Here is a 14,054-nt window from a genome sequence, read left to right as displayed (position 1 = left end):
AAGAGAAACAACTTGGATAAGAGCTTAAGAATAAGTTTGCTGTATCTGACCAGTGACCCATCTACTCCAGCATTCTTTTTCTATGGTGGCCGGCCAGATACCCATGGGAAGTAGGTCCTGACCACAGCAGCACTCTCTCCACTTGTGGTTCCCAGCAGCTGTTATTTAGAGGCATGCTGCCTCTGACAGTGGATGGAGAACACAGCCACGGATAGCCTTGCAGGGCACAATCCTCTCCCCGTTGCTTTTTAACATCTTTATGCGCCCCCTTGCCCAGGTTGTCTGGAGCTTTGGGCTGGGTTGTCACCAATATGCTGATGACACTCTGCTCTATCTGCTGATGGACGGCCACACTGACTCGGCCCCGGACACACTGACCAGATGCTTGGAGGCTGTGGCTGGATGGTTTCATGGGAACCCAAGTAGGACTAATTTAGCCAGCTATCCCTGGTGACTAATGTTTACTGGATGGATTTCCCCCAAATTGATTTTTGAACTTTGAATTTTATTGTTATTCATGCTTTTATACTGTATTTTATGCTTCTTTATGTTGTATTACAATTAAGTGTTTTAAATTTGTTGTTAGCCGCCCTGAGCCCGGGTTTCTGAACTGGGAAGGGTGGGGTATAAATAAAAAATTATTATTATTATTATTATCATCCATGAGTATCTATAGCCCTCTCTTAAAATCATCCTTGTTGGTGGCCCTCACTGCCTTTTGTTGGATGCAGTAGATCAACCCCAACAAGGTGTCCCCCAAAGTGGCCTATTTACTTGAGCTTGGTTTTACTTCCTTAATGGTTCTAAACCTGTTACAAAAGAACTAGCTAGGGCAGCTCAGTTGGGGTATTAAAAATGGGAGATTAAACCATGAGAGTGGATCAGAACTAAAACCAGTATTTTGTCTATTCAGAGGCTCTGCAGGGGCACCAAGCCCCAGATTCTCTAGGGGGCACTGCTGCTCCGCATCAGATTACAGGCACTTGTCACACAAAGACTGAATCTGGGATCTTCTGCCGGCAAAGCACCTGCTCTTCAGCTAAGTCCCTTTACTGGATTGTACTACTACAGTCTGCAGGTGGAGCTGCGTATTTAAATGCTCCTTTAAAACCCTTTTAGTGCAGTAGGTTAGCATGTCAGGTTAGTAATCTCTGACCTTCTGTGTTCATGGAGGGCTTTAAAAAAAAAACCTGAAAAAGGTAACAGGAGAGATATTAAAAACCCAGTCACCAATTTGCTGTCCAAAGTGGTATTGTCCAGAAATAACTGCATTTCATGGTTGTTTTTTTATGTTCATGCAACGTGACCTCTTAAAGGAGGCAGATTAGCCCAGAGAGAAATCCACAGCCAATGCTTTTGTTGTGGGTTTAGTTTAATCAGTTGGATCTTTTATTTTATTAAAAAATATTAACTTACAAACATTACCACAAACGGCATCTCTATTCACATACAAATTTAATACAAAAAACCCTTTTTCACTCTGCTTATTTCAACTTTTGCCCATTTATTACTCCTTTAGGATACAATCCCCAGGAACACTTCTCCTCTGCAGTTCTCTTACACAAGAGAACTTCCCAGGGTATTTGTTTTTCTTACCCCCTTAAGACTTGAAGTTGCATCTTTTCACTTGCCAAAATCAAAAGGTCATGTTTTTCACCCTGTAAAGGTGACCTGCAGCCATCCCCAGGTACCACACTTCTTGGAATTGCAGTGCTTGAGGAAAAGATGACTAGAATGAATTATGGAATTTAACAGATGTTTCTTTCAGAATTTGCTGGCTACTGTTAAAACACTAAATGTGAAATATAAATTTAGATGTGAGCTAGACTGCCCATTCCAGATAACAGTGCAATTCAGAAAACAAGGTGATAAGTTTTGCCCATATGAACAACTTTCAGATTTGAGTTTATTATTATTATTAATGTTTTGATCTGACAAGTCCTATTATTTCAGGGTTGCAGAAAGCTGCTTTTAGTATCTATCCTTTCATTGGGATTCTTTTGTACTGGAATGAAAACAGTCTAAACAGAGATAAATAGTAGGTGAGTGCAACAGTAAAAAAAACTCATTTAAATAGGCAATAGGTTAACTTCAAATAAGCTTTTCTTAAATTAGTTTAAAAAGGAGGATATGATAGGAAAGAAATGCAAGACATGCAAGGAAGACAGGAATAGAGGCCCTGCTGCCTCCACCACTACCCTTTGGTGGTTCTCTTCCCAGCCCACCAAAATCCACACAATTTCCTTCATTTGACCTCCACAGCTCCTCCCAAGCTGGGAAGAGAATGGAATTTAAAAATGCTCAATTAGACCCATCAGTTTAAGCTCAAGCAGGTGGCATAGTTGTACAAAACTGTCCCACCGTTTTGAGTTACACCTTCATCACAAGCCCACGTAACAAAAAGTGGTTCTACACAACTAGGCTTAATGGGGTGCAAAGGTGCAAAGTATTAGACAAAGACATCTAAGGCTGATGAGAGCTTCACAATACACCTGCACTGCAAACTTAATCCAGTTTTTTAAAATAAATATATATACAATTAATGGCTTTTGCCAAGGAACCTTGGGAAGCACTGGAGTGCATGTTTTCCAGCAGGACTTGAGATCTAACTGTATTTGTTCGCGATCATATGAGAGGGTGAGCAGAAGGACCACTATATAATTAACTCAGTTTACGATTCATAGCTTAGACACTCCTTTAGATGCAACGGTGAGGAAGAGGTGGGGAGAGGAAGAGCAATGGAAATAGATGCCCTGGTTGCAAGACTTGTTCATCACTAGCATGCCAGTTGTTTGTTTCTCTATGTAAGAGTTGGATCTGACCTCTTTCAAAGGAAACAAGTCCTCATTTGGGTTTGGGTGTTGTACATTTAAAACACCTACCAGAATGCTGCTTTGTCCCCTTCTGAAGCCATCCCTAATGGATAGTGTCAAGTGCTTAACAAGAAAATCAACAGATGAACATCCAGCGAGGATAATACAGCAACATGCCAAGAATCACAGAAAGGGTGGCAGAGAAAAGGGGGGGGGGGTGTTTCCAGACCCTACCAGAGTTCTGATTTTCTACCCATCAAGATAAAATTCAAATGAAGCTCTAAACGATGACATATAATTTTTTTTGGGGGGGGGTGTCATTTTTTGCACCACCCATTAGGCCACTCCAGCATTTCTTTTTTCCTTGCCCAAGAAGGAGATACCCTGTGTGTCTTGTCTGGAAGACTGGCACAGAAATTCAACGCTTGCAAGTCACTCTCACAGGATAACAAAGGAGAAATATTCTTTGGGCGGATCTGCTTGCTTTTGCTCCCGTTCCGGTCCAAGTTGAGTCCCGGCTTGGGTCACCTTGTCCCACTGCCTAGTAAGGCATGTACCAAGGAGAAAGTCTTCCACGGCCCCTGGAGAAGAACACACATACACACACATTGGCCATGGCAAAAGTTAGCCCAGATGTTTCACCACCCCATCCCTGGGCCTATGCATCATTTATTCAAAGGGTTAAAATAAAATATTGAATTACTAAATTGAAGAGGCACTTTGCCGAATTTCATACTGGTGCCAACGAAAGAAACAATGGGGGCAGGTGCAGAGAAAGTGGGGGAGGGGGATAGTTGCCCTGCCCACGGCAGTCCCTCATAGTAGGGATGGGGAGTATTCTTCAGCCTGAAGGCCACATTCACTCAGGGCAACTTCCCAGGGGCCGCATACAAGGGTGGGCAGAGCCAGATTAACAGAGGGTGGAGCACTGGATGTGACTCTTACCTTAACAGCAGTGTAGGCTACATTCTAGCCATGCTAGTACCAAAGGTTACTACCTGCACAAACACCCCTGTCTCCATCTTTCCAAGCTAGAGGTGTCGACACAGGTAAGCATTCGAAGATGGGAGAGCGAGGCGAGGGGTGTGGGCAGAGGAGAATCCCAAGGGCCAAATAAAGAGTCTTGGAGTGCTGCATTGGGCCTGAGGTTCCCCACCTCTACCCTATAGATTGCCCCTGAATGAATGCAGCCCTTAACAGAACCCTTGCCTATGATGTGTTTTGTTCTTCCACAATACACCCAACCCTTTGTTGCAGAACTGTAGGCCTCCCTTATATGAACTTTCCTTTCCCAACACCCCAACTCCAGGATGCTGTCCTCAAAAACCATCTAAATTTAAGAAATGCATACAAAATGGAGTGGAAGAGGTCAGGAGAAGCAAAGGGAACTGGGAGTAGAAAAGGAAATTCTTGACTCTCTCCATAAGCCAATCAATTCAGCCCCTAAGGAAGTTCTGCCTTTCCTTCATATAAGCCACTTGCTCATTAGCTACAAGAGCCATCCATCACTGATAGAATTGATTCCCAGTGCCCTTGTCATTCAGGGCCATGGTCAGCTGGAGTTATGCACAAAGCTGTGTATATTCTATGCTGTGTGATCTCAGCATACAAGTATGATATTGTTTTACCACTGAAAACCACACGTACCAAATTTCTAGCCTTTAATCTTAATAATGAAGCACACTAGGTGACTTTTGGACAGTCACTGCCAGGTTGCTGTGAGGATAAAATGGGGAGTTGGAAAACCATGTGCACCAGCTTGAGCTTGGAGGGAAAAGGTGGCATATAAATGCAATGAATAAAAAAATAAAATAAATGATCTTTTTGCCATTGCTATTTTTTCATACTGTTTAGTGGGTTTTTTTTTACTTAGTATTTGGTCTTTTAATGGTTAGGCACATTGGGTTCAGTTTGCTAAAGAAAATAGGGATCTAAATTATTAAAATAAACCCTCAGTTATCACAGTTAGTCCAGACTCTCAACAGCAGCAGAGAGGACTGACAATGCAGTGTATAGAGACAGCCCTAAACACAGATCCCTGTACTCAGACCAGCTTTTAGATCCTGCAAAAGACAAAAAAGTTGTTTTTCGGCTCATCTAGGGCAAAGGTGTCAAACCCCCACCCCCGAAACAACTTTGGGATGCTGAAAGTGCAAGCCAAGCCAGAGCAGCACAAGCGACACACTCGCTCCCAGGGGCACTCCATGCCAGCTGCTCTTTCTGGGATACCGAGCTGACGGATTGCTCATTTCTGTTCCTTCCGATATGGAAAAGAGAACTGCTGCCCATGGGCACCGCTAAGGTGTCCAACTCCTTGTCTGCGTGCAGCTTACAGGCCCTGCTGGCCACGCAGATGCACAGGTGATGCTGAGCCAGCCTGACAGCAGCAGCACCCATGAGCCAATGTGCTTCTAGTGGCAGATTGTGCTAGCATCTTATACTGTCCGCCAGAAAGATGGTATAGCAGGAAGAGGTCCTCGGTTCTCCTTCAGTTCCTAGCCTCAGACATCCAGGGCTGGATGCAACTAAGTTGTTGTGCTAGCAGAAACCAGCAGAAAGAGTCCCGAGAGTGCTATGGGACTCCCCTCCACACCCACACCCACACACCCCTGCTCAGGAAAACCCTCTGGACAGCAATGGGGTGTGGGAAGAGAGGAGGGAAGAGCGTTCCATCTGGCAAACAGAAATGCTTGTATTGATGGAATGATAGCCTTACTGTGATGGAGAGTTCACTGGCAAGCACTCTTCTGCTGTCCACTCACCTGTACACCCTTCCACGTGGCCTTAAACGCTGCCCTCCGCAGAAACTGGAGCGGCGAGGCAGAGCCCCCCGGCCATGGAAACCACCCCGGGAACCGCCCCGGTCCGTGGAGCTGATGCCCGGCATGTTGGTCCTCTTGGGCAACACCTGAAGCGAAGCAAAGACAACATGGTGCCACAAAATTAGCTCACATCACTTACAGCAGAGATGGGGAGCCTGCCCCCCGCTCCAGGTGTTGTTTTCCTGCACCGCCCATCAGCCCTGACTGAGCCTTGTCCACACTGGCTGGGCCTGATGGATGTATTGAGCCCAACATCTGTAGAGGGTGCAAGTTTCCACATCCCTGGCTTTCCATCTTGGACTGGGATGTGAACACATGATGGAAGGCATCTTGAAATTTTGCACAGAAGTGAAACACTGGGCTGCAGCTACATAGAAAGGAAGTGAAAGGCCAATTTGGAAAGCAACACACCCACATTTGGAAAGACACAGAAAGGGAAAGGTATATAGGTACCTATGGACCAGTACTGTCTACTCTGATTGGCAGCAGCTCTCCAGGGTCTCAGGGAGAGAGAGGCCTTTCCTACCAGCTGCTTAGGGGGAAATGGTGCCAGGGATTGGGCCTGGAGCCTTCTGGATGCAAAGCAGGTGCCCTACCCACTGAAATACAAGCCCACACCCCCAAAGGTAGGGTTCTGCATCCCCAGCCACCCCTCCTCTTCCCATGACACACACCTTGATGATACGGCCTCTGAAAGTGCTCTCGCCCAGCTCCACAGCAGCCTTCACAGAACTCTTGTCAGCAAACTCAATGTAGGCATACCTGCAACAACAGGAGGAGCCGTGAAAGTCACCTGGGGCCAATTTGCAAGCTTCTGATGGGAGAAAGCTGCACTTGTGAATTCCCCCTGGGGCAACTATGGGAAGCAGATTTGTCTTCCTCGTTGCATCTTTATGTGGGGTGCCCCCAGACTGTCTCTATTTTCAGGTGCGATTCAATCACATCCCTGCCAATTCAGGTTGTGCACTTAGAGAGTGGATTCAAAGCTCCTGAAAAACAAGACAGTTTCCCCGAAAGACTGGTAAGGAAAGTGATGGTGAAATGCACTGGAAACTGTTAGGTAACACTATCTTTGATGAAATGTCGCCTCCTCCACAAACAAATCAGGCTGAATGCTACCTCAATAGCCAGCATTGTCTTAATGCAGGCATCTGTGACGTCTGTGGTAGATCACCGGTAGATCACTGCCCCCCCCCCAAGAAGCTCAAGAACTTCGAACTTTGGCTACCCTAAAAAAAGCTCAACAACTGTGACCTGAACCCCCCAAAAGGGGGTAGATGCCAGTTTTTTTTAACTCTGTGAGTAGATCACAGTCTCTTGGGAGTTGGCCACCCCTGTCTTAGTGCGTCCCTGCAAACAAATCAGGATGAATGTACTATTTTGGAAAGTTGTGTGTCTCTTTGTTCTCTCTGAATTTAGACACCTCTTAAGATACCGTAACCAAATTTTGTGTGACAGTTTCCTGAGGCCAAAGAGCAGGTTTCTGTCTGTTTGTATACAGCTGGATGCTGCTGTGAATCAAGATGGTGGACTGAACCCTTCAAAAGTGCACTGATATCAAAACTACATTGATTTTTTTTGGTTCCTTATAATTCCCATGCAATGCTGGGTATGAGGCTTTTAGCGCTCGATAAACAAGCCTTCTGGAAGCACTCTTCATCTCAATGACTTGCTGGAGCAATACAAAACCTTCAGAAAGACACGGTGGTCACTCAGCCATTTACAATCTGCACTGTCAGGAGTGGAGGGACAAAGAGGAGCATGTCCGATCCAGAGGGGCAGTCTCAGGGGTCAGACTCACTGGGCAGTCTCAGGGGTCAGACTCACTGGGCACCTGGCCATGTTGCTCATGGCTGATCCCCAGAGCCCTGCATGTGCAGGATGATCGCTTTCTTCACCACCATCTTGGCTTGTTCCATCTGCCCTCCCGTGAGTCATGAGAAGAGCAAAGAGGAGGAGCCAGTCCACCCAGTCTGCATTTGCTCTGGCACCTGGAGGCCATCCCATCCATCTACCTGGCCCTAAAGAGAGGCAGGCACCCCATCCTTCAAAACCACAACCGCCCCCTTCCCCACCATCAAATCACTTGCCCTTTAGGATGACCAGAGAACTTGTCGCAGAGGATAGTAACTCTGTTGATCTGACCGCAGCTGTTGAAATGGGACTCCAGCTCTTCTGCGCTTCCACCGTAATCCACCTATAAAGATCAGATCACATGTGTCCAGACTTCTGCCCCATTGCCAAACAATTCAGGGAAGAGGCAGAGGCTAGTGGCGAAAGCATCTGCTTTTTGCAGAGGGTCCCTAGTTCAATCCCTGGCATCTCCAGCTAGAGCTGGGGGGTGTCCCCTTGTCTGAAACCCTGGAGAGCTGCTGCCAGCCAGAGTGGGCAATATTGAGCTTGGTGGTGATGACTTCAATTCATATCCTGCCCATCTTCTCCCAGAGGAGCCTCGGACAGGAAACACATCAACAACAAAACAATTGGGGGGGGGAACCATTCTAAAATCAGTTCTCAGGGCTGCCAGGAACACTCACTGCCTTTCAGACATCAAATGCCTGGGTCAACAGGGATGTTTTTGATTTCCTCCTGAAAGTCAGCAATAAGGGAGAGGAACACACCTCAACACAGAGGGCATTCCACAAATGGGGAACCGCCACCAAGAAGGCCTGACAGAGCAGCCCGCATGGACCGACTCAGTGTGTTCTTATGAGAGTACACAGTGATTTATAAAGATCAGCAAAGCCTCTACGGCAAGAGAACATTTAACCACATGCTGGGGATGTATCAGCCCCCTTCCTCCTGCCCTCTTAATTGCTGGGAGTTAGCATGTCTTAATTTCTGGAAGACAGGTGCTGAAGCTCATGCCTGCCAATCATGACTGTTCTTGTATCCTAACCATGTGTTTTGTGGTCAACTGGTTGGCATCACAGCAACAAGGGGAGCCTGTTCTGCAGGGTCTCTAGCCCAGACACCCAATGCTGCTCCAGCTCCCTTGAAGCCCCATCTCACTTACATTTCCCACGTAGACAGAGCGCTGGTCAACTTCCATTTTTTCCTGAGTTGTCCGAGGCAAATCAAGACCTGTGGCAGGGTTGGAGGGGGAGACCTCATGGGAATCGTGCTATGCCAGAGGTGGTTGACCTATGTCTCTTCAGATGTTACTAGACTCCAACTCCCATCTTCCTTGACCACTGTGCTGCCTGGATGGGGCTGGTGGGAGTTGGAGTTCAGTTTCTGAATTTTGAGAACCTGCTTTTGAGTTCTCAGCCCTTTGAAATAAGACCACTTTAAAAAAAAACTTACATTTATATCCCACCTGTTTTAAAAGGAGTTAAAGGCAGGAAATATGGCCTCCTCCATTTTATCCTCTGCAAGGAAGGTCTGCTTGAGCATAAGTAGTGGCTAGCCCAAGGTCACTCGGCCACCTTCATGGCTGAGTGAGGATATGAATGCAGTTCTCCCCTGTCTTTTCCCCAGACTATCAGCCATTGCAGCAAGCTGGCTTTCGTGACTTGTAGTGTCCTCATAATACCTGTCCATACAATCTTGAGGTCCAGAAACTCAAGGATTCAATTTTACAAAAGTTATACTTAACACAGCTTCTTTTCTAAAAGCCTTTGCCAGCCTAGTAACCTCCATTTGTTTTGGATGGCAACTATCACCATCCCCAGCAGTGCCCTTCCCACTTGCGATTCCCAATGGGAGCCTCAAATCAGGATCTAGGCACTGTTCAAAGGAACAACCCAGGCTCTGCCCAAATGCTTGCAACCCAATATTACAAGTAGTGCCCAGGTATGACTCCCTTTCTCTCTCCATTCACTTGTAGGCACTTGAGGCAGCGTTGTCCAATGCTACAAGGTCTTATTGGGCACAAGTATCTTTTGGAATCACACAGTCAAGCCGCTTGGGGTAACAGCACGCTGCTGTCAGCCAACCCTTAAAACACACACGAAAACCGTACCTGCCTCTGATCTCATGATGAGGTTCTTTGCTTCAGCCTGCAGCTCCTGCAGCCACTCCTCCTCCTTCTCCATCTCACGGACCTTGGCCTTGATGGCCTCCAGTTCCTGCATAGGAAGATTGGGGGAGGAGGCAATAGGAGAGGTGCACAGGGTTGTGTTGAAGGAGCACAGCAGAGTAATCAGTCCATCCTCAGCCAGCTTGGGTACAGCCAAGCTGTTCAAGGAGGGAATGAGTGAGACTCCTGTGCAAAACTAGGCTGCCCATTGTGATTGGGAAGCTCAGGCTTTTAGACCTCCAATTCCAAAGCTCTTTGCAAACTTAAGAAGTTCCACGGTTGGTTAATTAAACAGGTGTCTGTGTGTGCATGCGCATGCGCACACACAACTTTGTAAGGCTCAGGACAGAAGTGGAGATGGTTTGCTCTTTGCCACCTGAGTCAGTTAACCCTATCCAGCCCACCCAGCTGCACAGACAGCCTCTCAGCAATATGAAACCATGTTGCAAGAAAGCACCCTTCAATGAAAGCATGTTGCAAGAAAGCACCCTTGAAGCTGGTCCCTTTGGGTTTTTTTTTTTTTTACTTATTATTTAAGCTTAGCAACCATAAATCCGCCATTCATCAAAATTGTTCACAGGCTGACTTTACAACAAATCAGATATGCATAAAAGCACATATAAAATATGCAGCCAGATCAACAATACTTTAAACATGTACTTTAGATGCCACCCCCACCCACCCCAGATCACCCTTCACCCACCTGGTGCACTCCAGTTGTTTTGGACTACAATTCCCATCACCCCTAGTCAGCACTGATGGGAGTTGTAGTCCAAAACATCTGGAAGAAGAGAAGAGTTTGGATCTGATATCCCGCTTTTCACTACCCGAAGGCGTCTCAAAGCGGCTAACATTCTCCTTTCCCTTCCTCCCCCACAACAAACACTCTGTGAGGTGAGTGGGGCTGAGAGACTTCAAAGAAGTGTGACTAGCCCAAGGTCACCCAGCAGCTGCATGTGGAGGAGTGGAGACACAAACCCGGTTCCCCAGATTACGAGTCTACCGCTCTTGACCACGTGGAAAGCACACGATTGGTGAGTGCTGACCTAGATTAAAGCAGCATTTGTGTCAGACAAACCTCCCAGCAGAGGGTATTCCAAAACTGGGGCAGCACAGCTGAAAAAGCCCGTTTCCTCATTGCTTTTGCACAGCACATCTTACCTTACCTTACTGCCATCCTATAAAGATCAGGCTCAACCAGTAGCCCTCCAGCTGTTGCTGCTACCACACCTCCCATCAACCATGACCACTGGCCATGTTGACTGGGGGGTGGTGATGGGAGTCCAACTGCATTTGGAGGGCCACAGCCTTCAAGTCATCTCTTAGAGCAGGGTTTCCCAAACTTGGGTCTCCAGCTGTTTTAGGACTACAGTTCCCATCAGCCCTGACTGCTAGTCCTGCTAGGTAGGGTTGATGGGAGTTGTAGTCCAAAAAATAGCTGCAGACCCAAGTTTGGGAAACTCCGCCTTAGAGGCTCTTTCTGTTATTGTTTCTCCTGCCCCAAAAGAAGCCAACATGGTGCCTTCCAGATGTTGCTGCATGGCAACTCCCATCATCCCTGGCCATGCTGGCTGGAAAAGATTTAGGAGTCGACCAACATATGGGGGCTACCACAGTCCAGACTCACAGGGTCTTCCACTTCCAGGAGCTCCTTTCTATCTCCTTGCAGAGGACTCAGCTTGGTCTCTTCTTCCAGGTGCTTCTGCCAAGCTGAGATTTCAGTCGCATCCCAGGGGGCATTGGCAGTGGCTAGAGACGGAGGGTTGTGCCACCAGGATTCAGCGTCAGGGAACTGGGGGCTTAGGGAGGAAAACAGAAGCACCAAAAGTGAGCTGGAGCTCCAAAGTAACTGGGAACTTACACAGACTCATCTAGCCTTTGCCCACCTTTCCCCGTCATGTGTTTTGGACTATGACTCCTATCAGCCCCAGGACACAGAAACGTAAAGCACAGAAATTTGTGCCCATGGCATGCGGGCTTAGCAGCTTGGCTGATGCAATTGTTTCCAACCACAGACACTTACAGCAGGAGTAGGAAACCTGTGGCCCTCCAGATGTTGCCAGACTACAGCTCCCATCACCCGTGCTCATTGGCTATGCTGGCTGCTGAGGCAGTTGGGAGTTGGCATCCAGCAACCTCTGGAGAGTCACAGATGTTCTCCACCCCTGACCCCCTTAGATTCCTCACTCATCATAGCTAAGCCCCACTGAGTTCAATAAGGCTTATTCTCCAGCACGCACACAGGACTGCAGCCTTTATGTGAAGCAGAGCCAGAGAGAGGGGTGGAGAGGGCAGAGTATATATCTAAGGGACCTAAGGCAAAGCAATAAACAACATCCTTCTTCTCCCAGCCCCCAGTCCAGTCTGCCTGAGGCAGAAAATCTCACAAGTGACTCCCATCTTCCCTGGCAATAGAAGCAGAATGATAATAATAAAGTAAATAACGTGCAATTTGCTGCCCTTTCATGACATACATAAATCAGATCCCTAAGGCAAGCTCTTCACACTGTCTAATGGCAGAACAGGTTCCCAGGAACCAGGTTAGAGGCACAGGGGAGGGAATGTGTGGGATGAGTAAAACTGTGTGAGAGAGAGAGAGGGGGTGGTGGTGGAGGGGGCAGAGTATATATCTAAGGGACCTTTTTCAGGCTGTGGGTCACATCCCCTTCCAGGGACCACATGCTAGTGGACGGCGGGGGGCAGAGGGAAAAGTGGGAGGTGCACCAAATGTAAATTTTACCTTTGTACAGTAGGCTAGTTTCTACACACGCTCACATACTGCTCTTTCTCCTCCATCCAGGCAAGCAAGAGGCCTTACCAGAGATCAAGGACATATTACCAATCAGCAAAAACGCTTGAAGAGGGAGTAAAACAGGGTCGGTGAGCGTTGTGGGTGTGTAGCTCCAAAGACTCACTTGGGCAGCTAAAGAGGGGGGCTCTTTTTGGACCCATCCCCATTATAGCAGGATACACCCATCTTTAAAAGACACCCCTATTTTGTAAAAAGGAATATATGTACAGGGGCCAAGATGAGGTTTGAGTTCAGGAAGGAAGGAAGCAAAACACTCCAGCAGAAAAATACAAGGGAAATGGACTTTTGCAGGTAAAAAGCCAGTTAATTTGGGGGAACCAGATACCCCAGAGAGCTTTCTCCCAGCTGGCAGGGAGGACCTTGCACCCACCAGGCCCTGGCCCCACCCATCCTGAAACCAAGAAAGAGGATTACAGAGCTTCAGACCCACTCAAGCTTCTCCCTCCCTCTTTATAATTACCTTGCCCCAAGTCCAAACATTGCTGCTCACTCACACCCTGTTTCGCAAGCAAGTCCACTTCTGTTTTATCTCAGGTTAAGGAAGAGCCTCGGCCAGTTTGGAAGAAGCAACAGGTGAAGAAGGTTTCTGGCCTCCCATTTGATATATCAACAGCCAATCAGATGCAGAGTTTGAGCCCCTGGAGGTGGGGCTAGCTACCTTGATGGGGGCAGAGAAGGGAAACACCTCTTGAATCCTGACAGCCAATTCAAGGTCAGTTTAAAGGCACTTCTCAATTGCATTTTAAAATCTCCAAGCGATATACAAAAATGCAGCACAAAAACAGAGCGTTTGCAGCTCTGGTTAAAACTGACACACTTTCACAGATTCAAAGAAGGCAGGCAAAGGCAAGTTAAATTTTCAAGAAGCTGGGAAAACGTTGTTGACTACAACAGAAGATATGGGATGCTGCCAATTATGACATACGAGTTTACATTGTTTTAATTAGCTAAGATAATACAGCATGAGAGTTTCTGGGAAAAGCATTTGTTTGAAATGTCGATCCAGGCTATTTATAAATACCTCCAAATATCAAGTGTGTGTGTGTGTATTTGACTGATAGTTTTTCCCCCCAAATAAATAAAGATAAGTTTTTATATAAAAAAGACAAATACAGAGATACAACATAAAAATTAATAAATGCAGCATAGGCTATTATTAAAGAAACAGTCTGCACTAAGAAACAGACACAAGGTGGTCTCTGGCCTCTTCAGTAGCTGCAGCTTTTGTAGCTGGAGTCAATCGGGGCTCCGCCCTCCCGGCATAGCTGTCAAGTTTCGGATTTGAAAATAAGGGATCAGCACCCTCACCTGTCCCGGGGACAGTCTACGGTTCTCAGGGTCAGTCCACGCCGTGGTAATCCCCCCAGGCTACAAATTAATTTACACCAGGCTACACACCATCATCTTTCCCCACATTCATATGTGGGATTTGACTGGAGTAACACATGACTGGAAAGGTTTGCAGTTCCACAAACATAGGTGTGCACTGGCTCAAAATAAAAAGAAGTGAACAAAAGAAGGCTCACTAGGGGGGCATTGCTAAAAAAAATGTGAACTTTGTAACCAGAGGTTCAACTGAATAGAAT

The 14,054-nt window shown here is 46.9% G+C and overlaps 1 protein-coding gene across 1 annotated transcript; it reads right to left on the bottom strand.

Moving 5' to 3' along the window:
• Nucleotides 1–3,143: 3,143 nt before the first annotated feature.
• PABPN1L (PABPN1 like, cytoplasmic) lies at nt 3,144–13,097 on the bottom strand. The gene is made up of 8 exons (XM_033156982.1): nt 12,929–13,097; nt 11,284–11,455; nt 9,600–9,705; nt 8,652–8,719; nt 7,726–7,832; nt 6,310–6,397; nt 5,576–5,721; nt 3,144–3,394 (listed from the first exon to the last, which is right to left on the bottom strand). Exons 1-8 carry the CDS (start codon nt 12,946–12,948, stop codon nt 3,355–3,357), a joined length of 747 nt encoding a protein of 248 aa, XP_033012873.1. The 5' UTR covers nt 12,949–13,097; the 3' UTR covers nt 3,144–3,354.
• Between the last annotated feature and the right edge of the window lie 957 nt (nt 13,098–14,054).

The sequence above is a fragment of the Lacerta agilis genome, chromosome 8 (assembly GCF_009819535.1).
Source record: "Lacerta agilis isolate rLacAgi1 chromosome 8, rLacAgi1.pri, whole genome shotgun sequence".
NCBI lineage: Eukaryota > Metazoa > Chordata > Lepidosauria > Squamata > Lacertidae > Lacerta > Lacerta agilis.
Note: the sequence above shows the minus strand (reverse complement) of the source record. Positions and strands in the feature narration are given on the sequence as shown.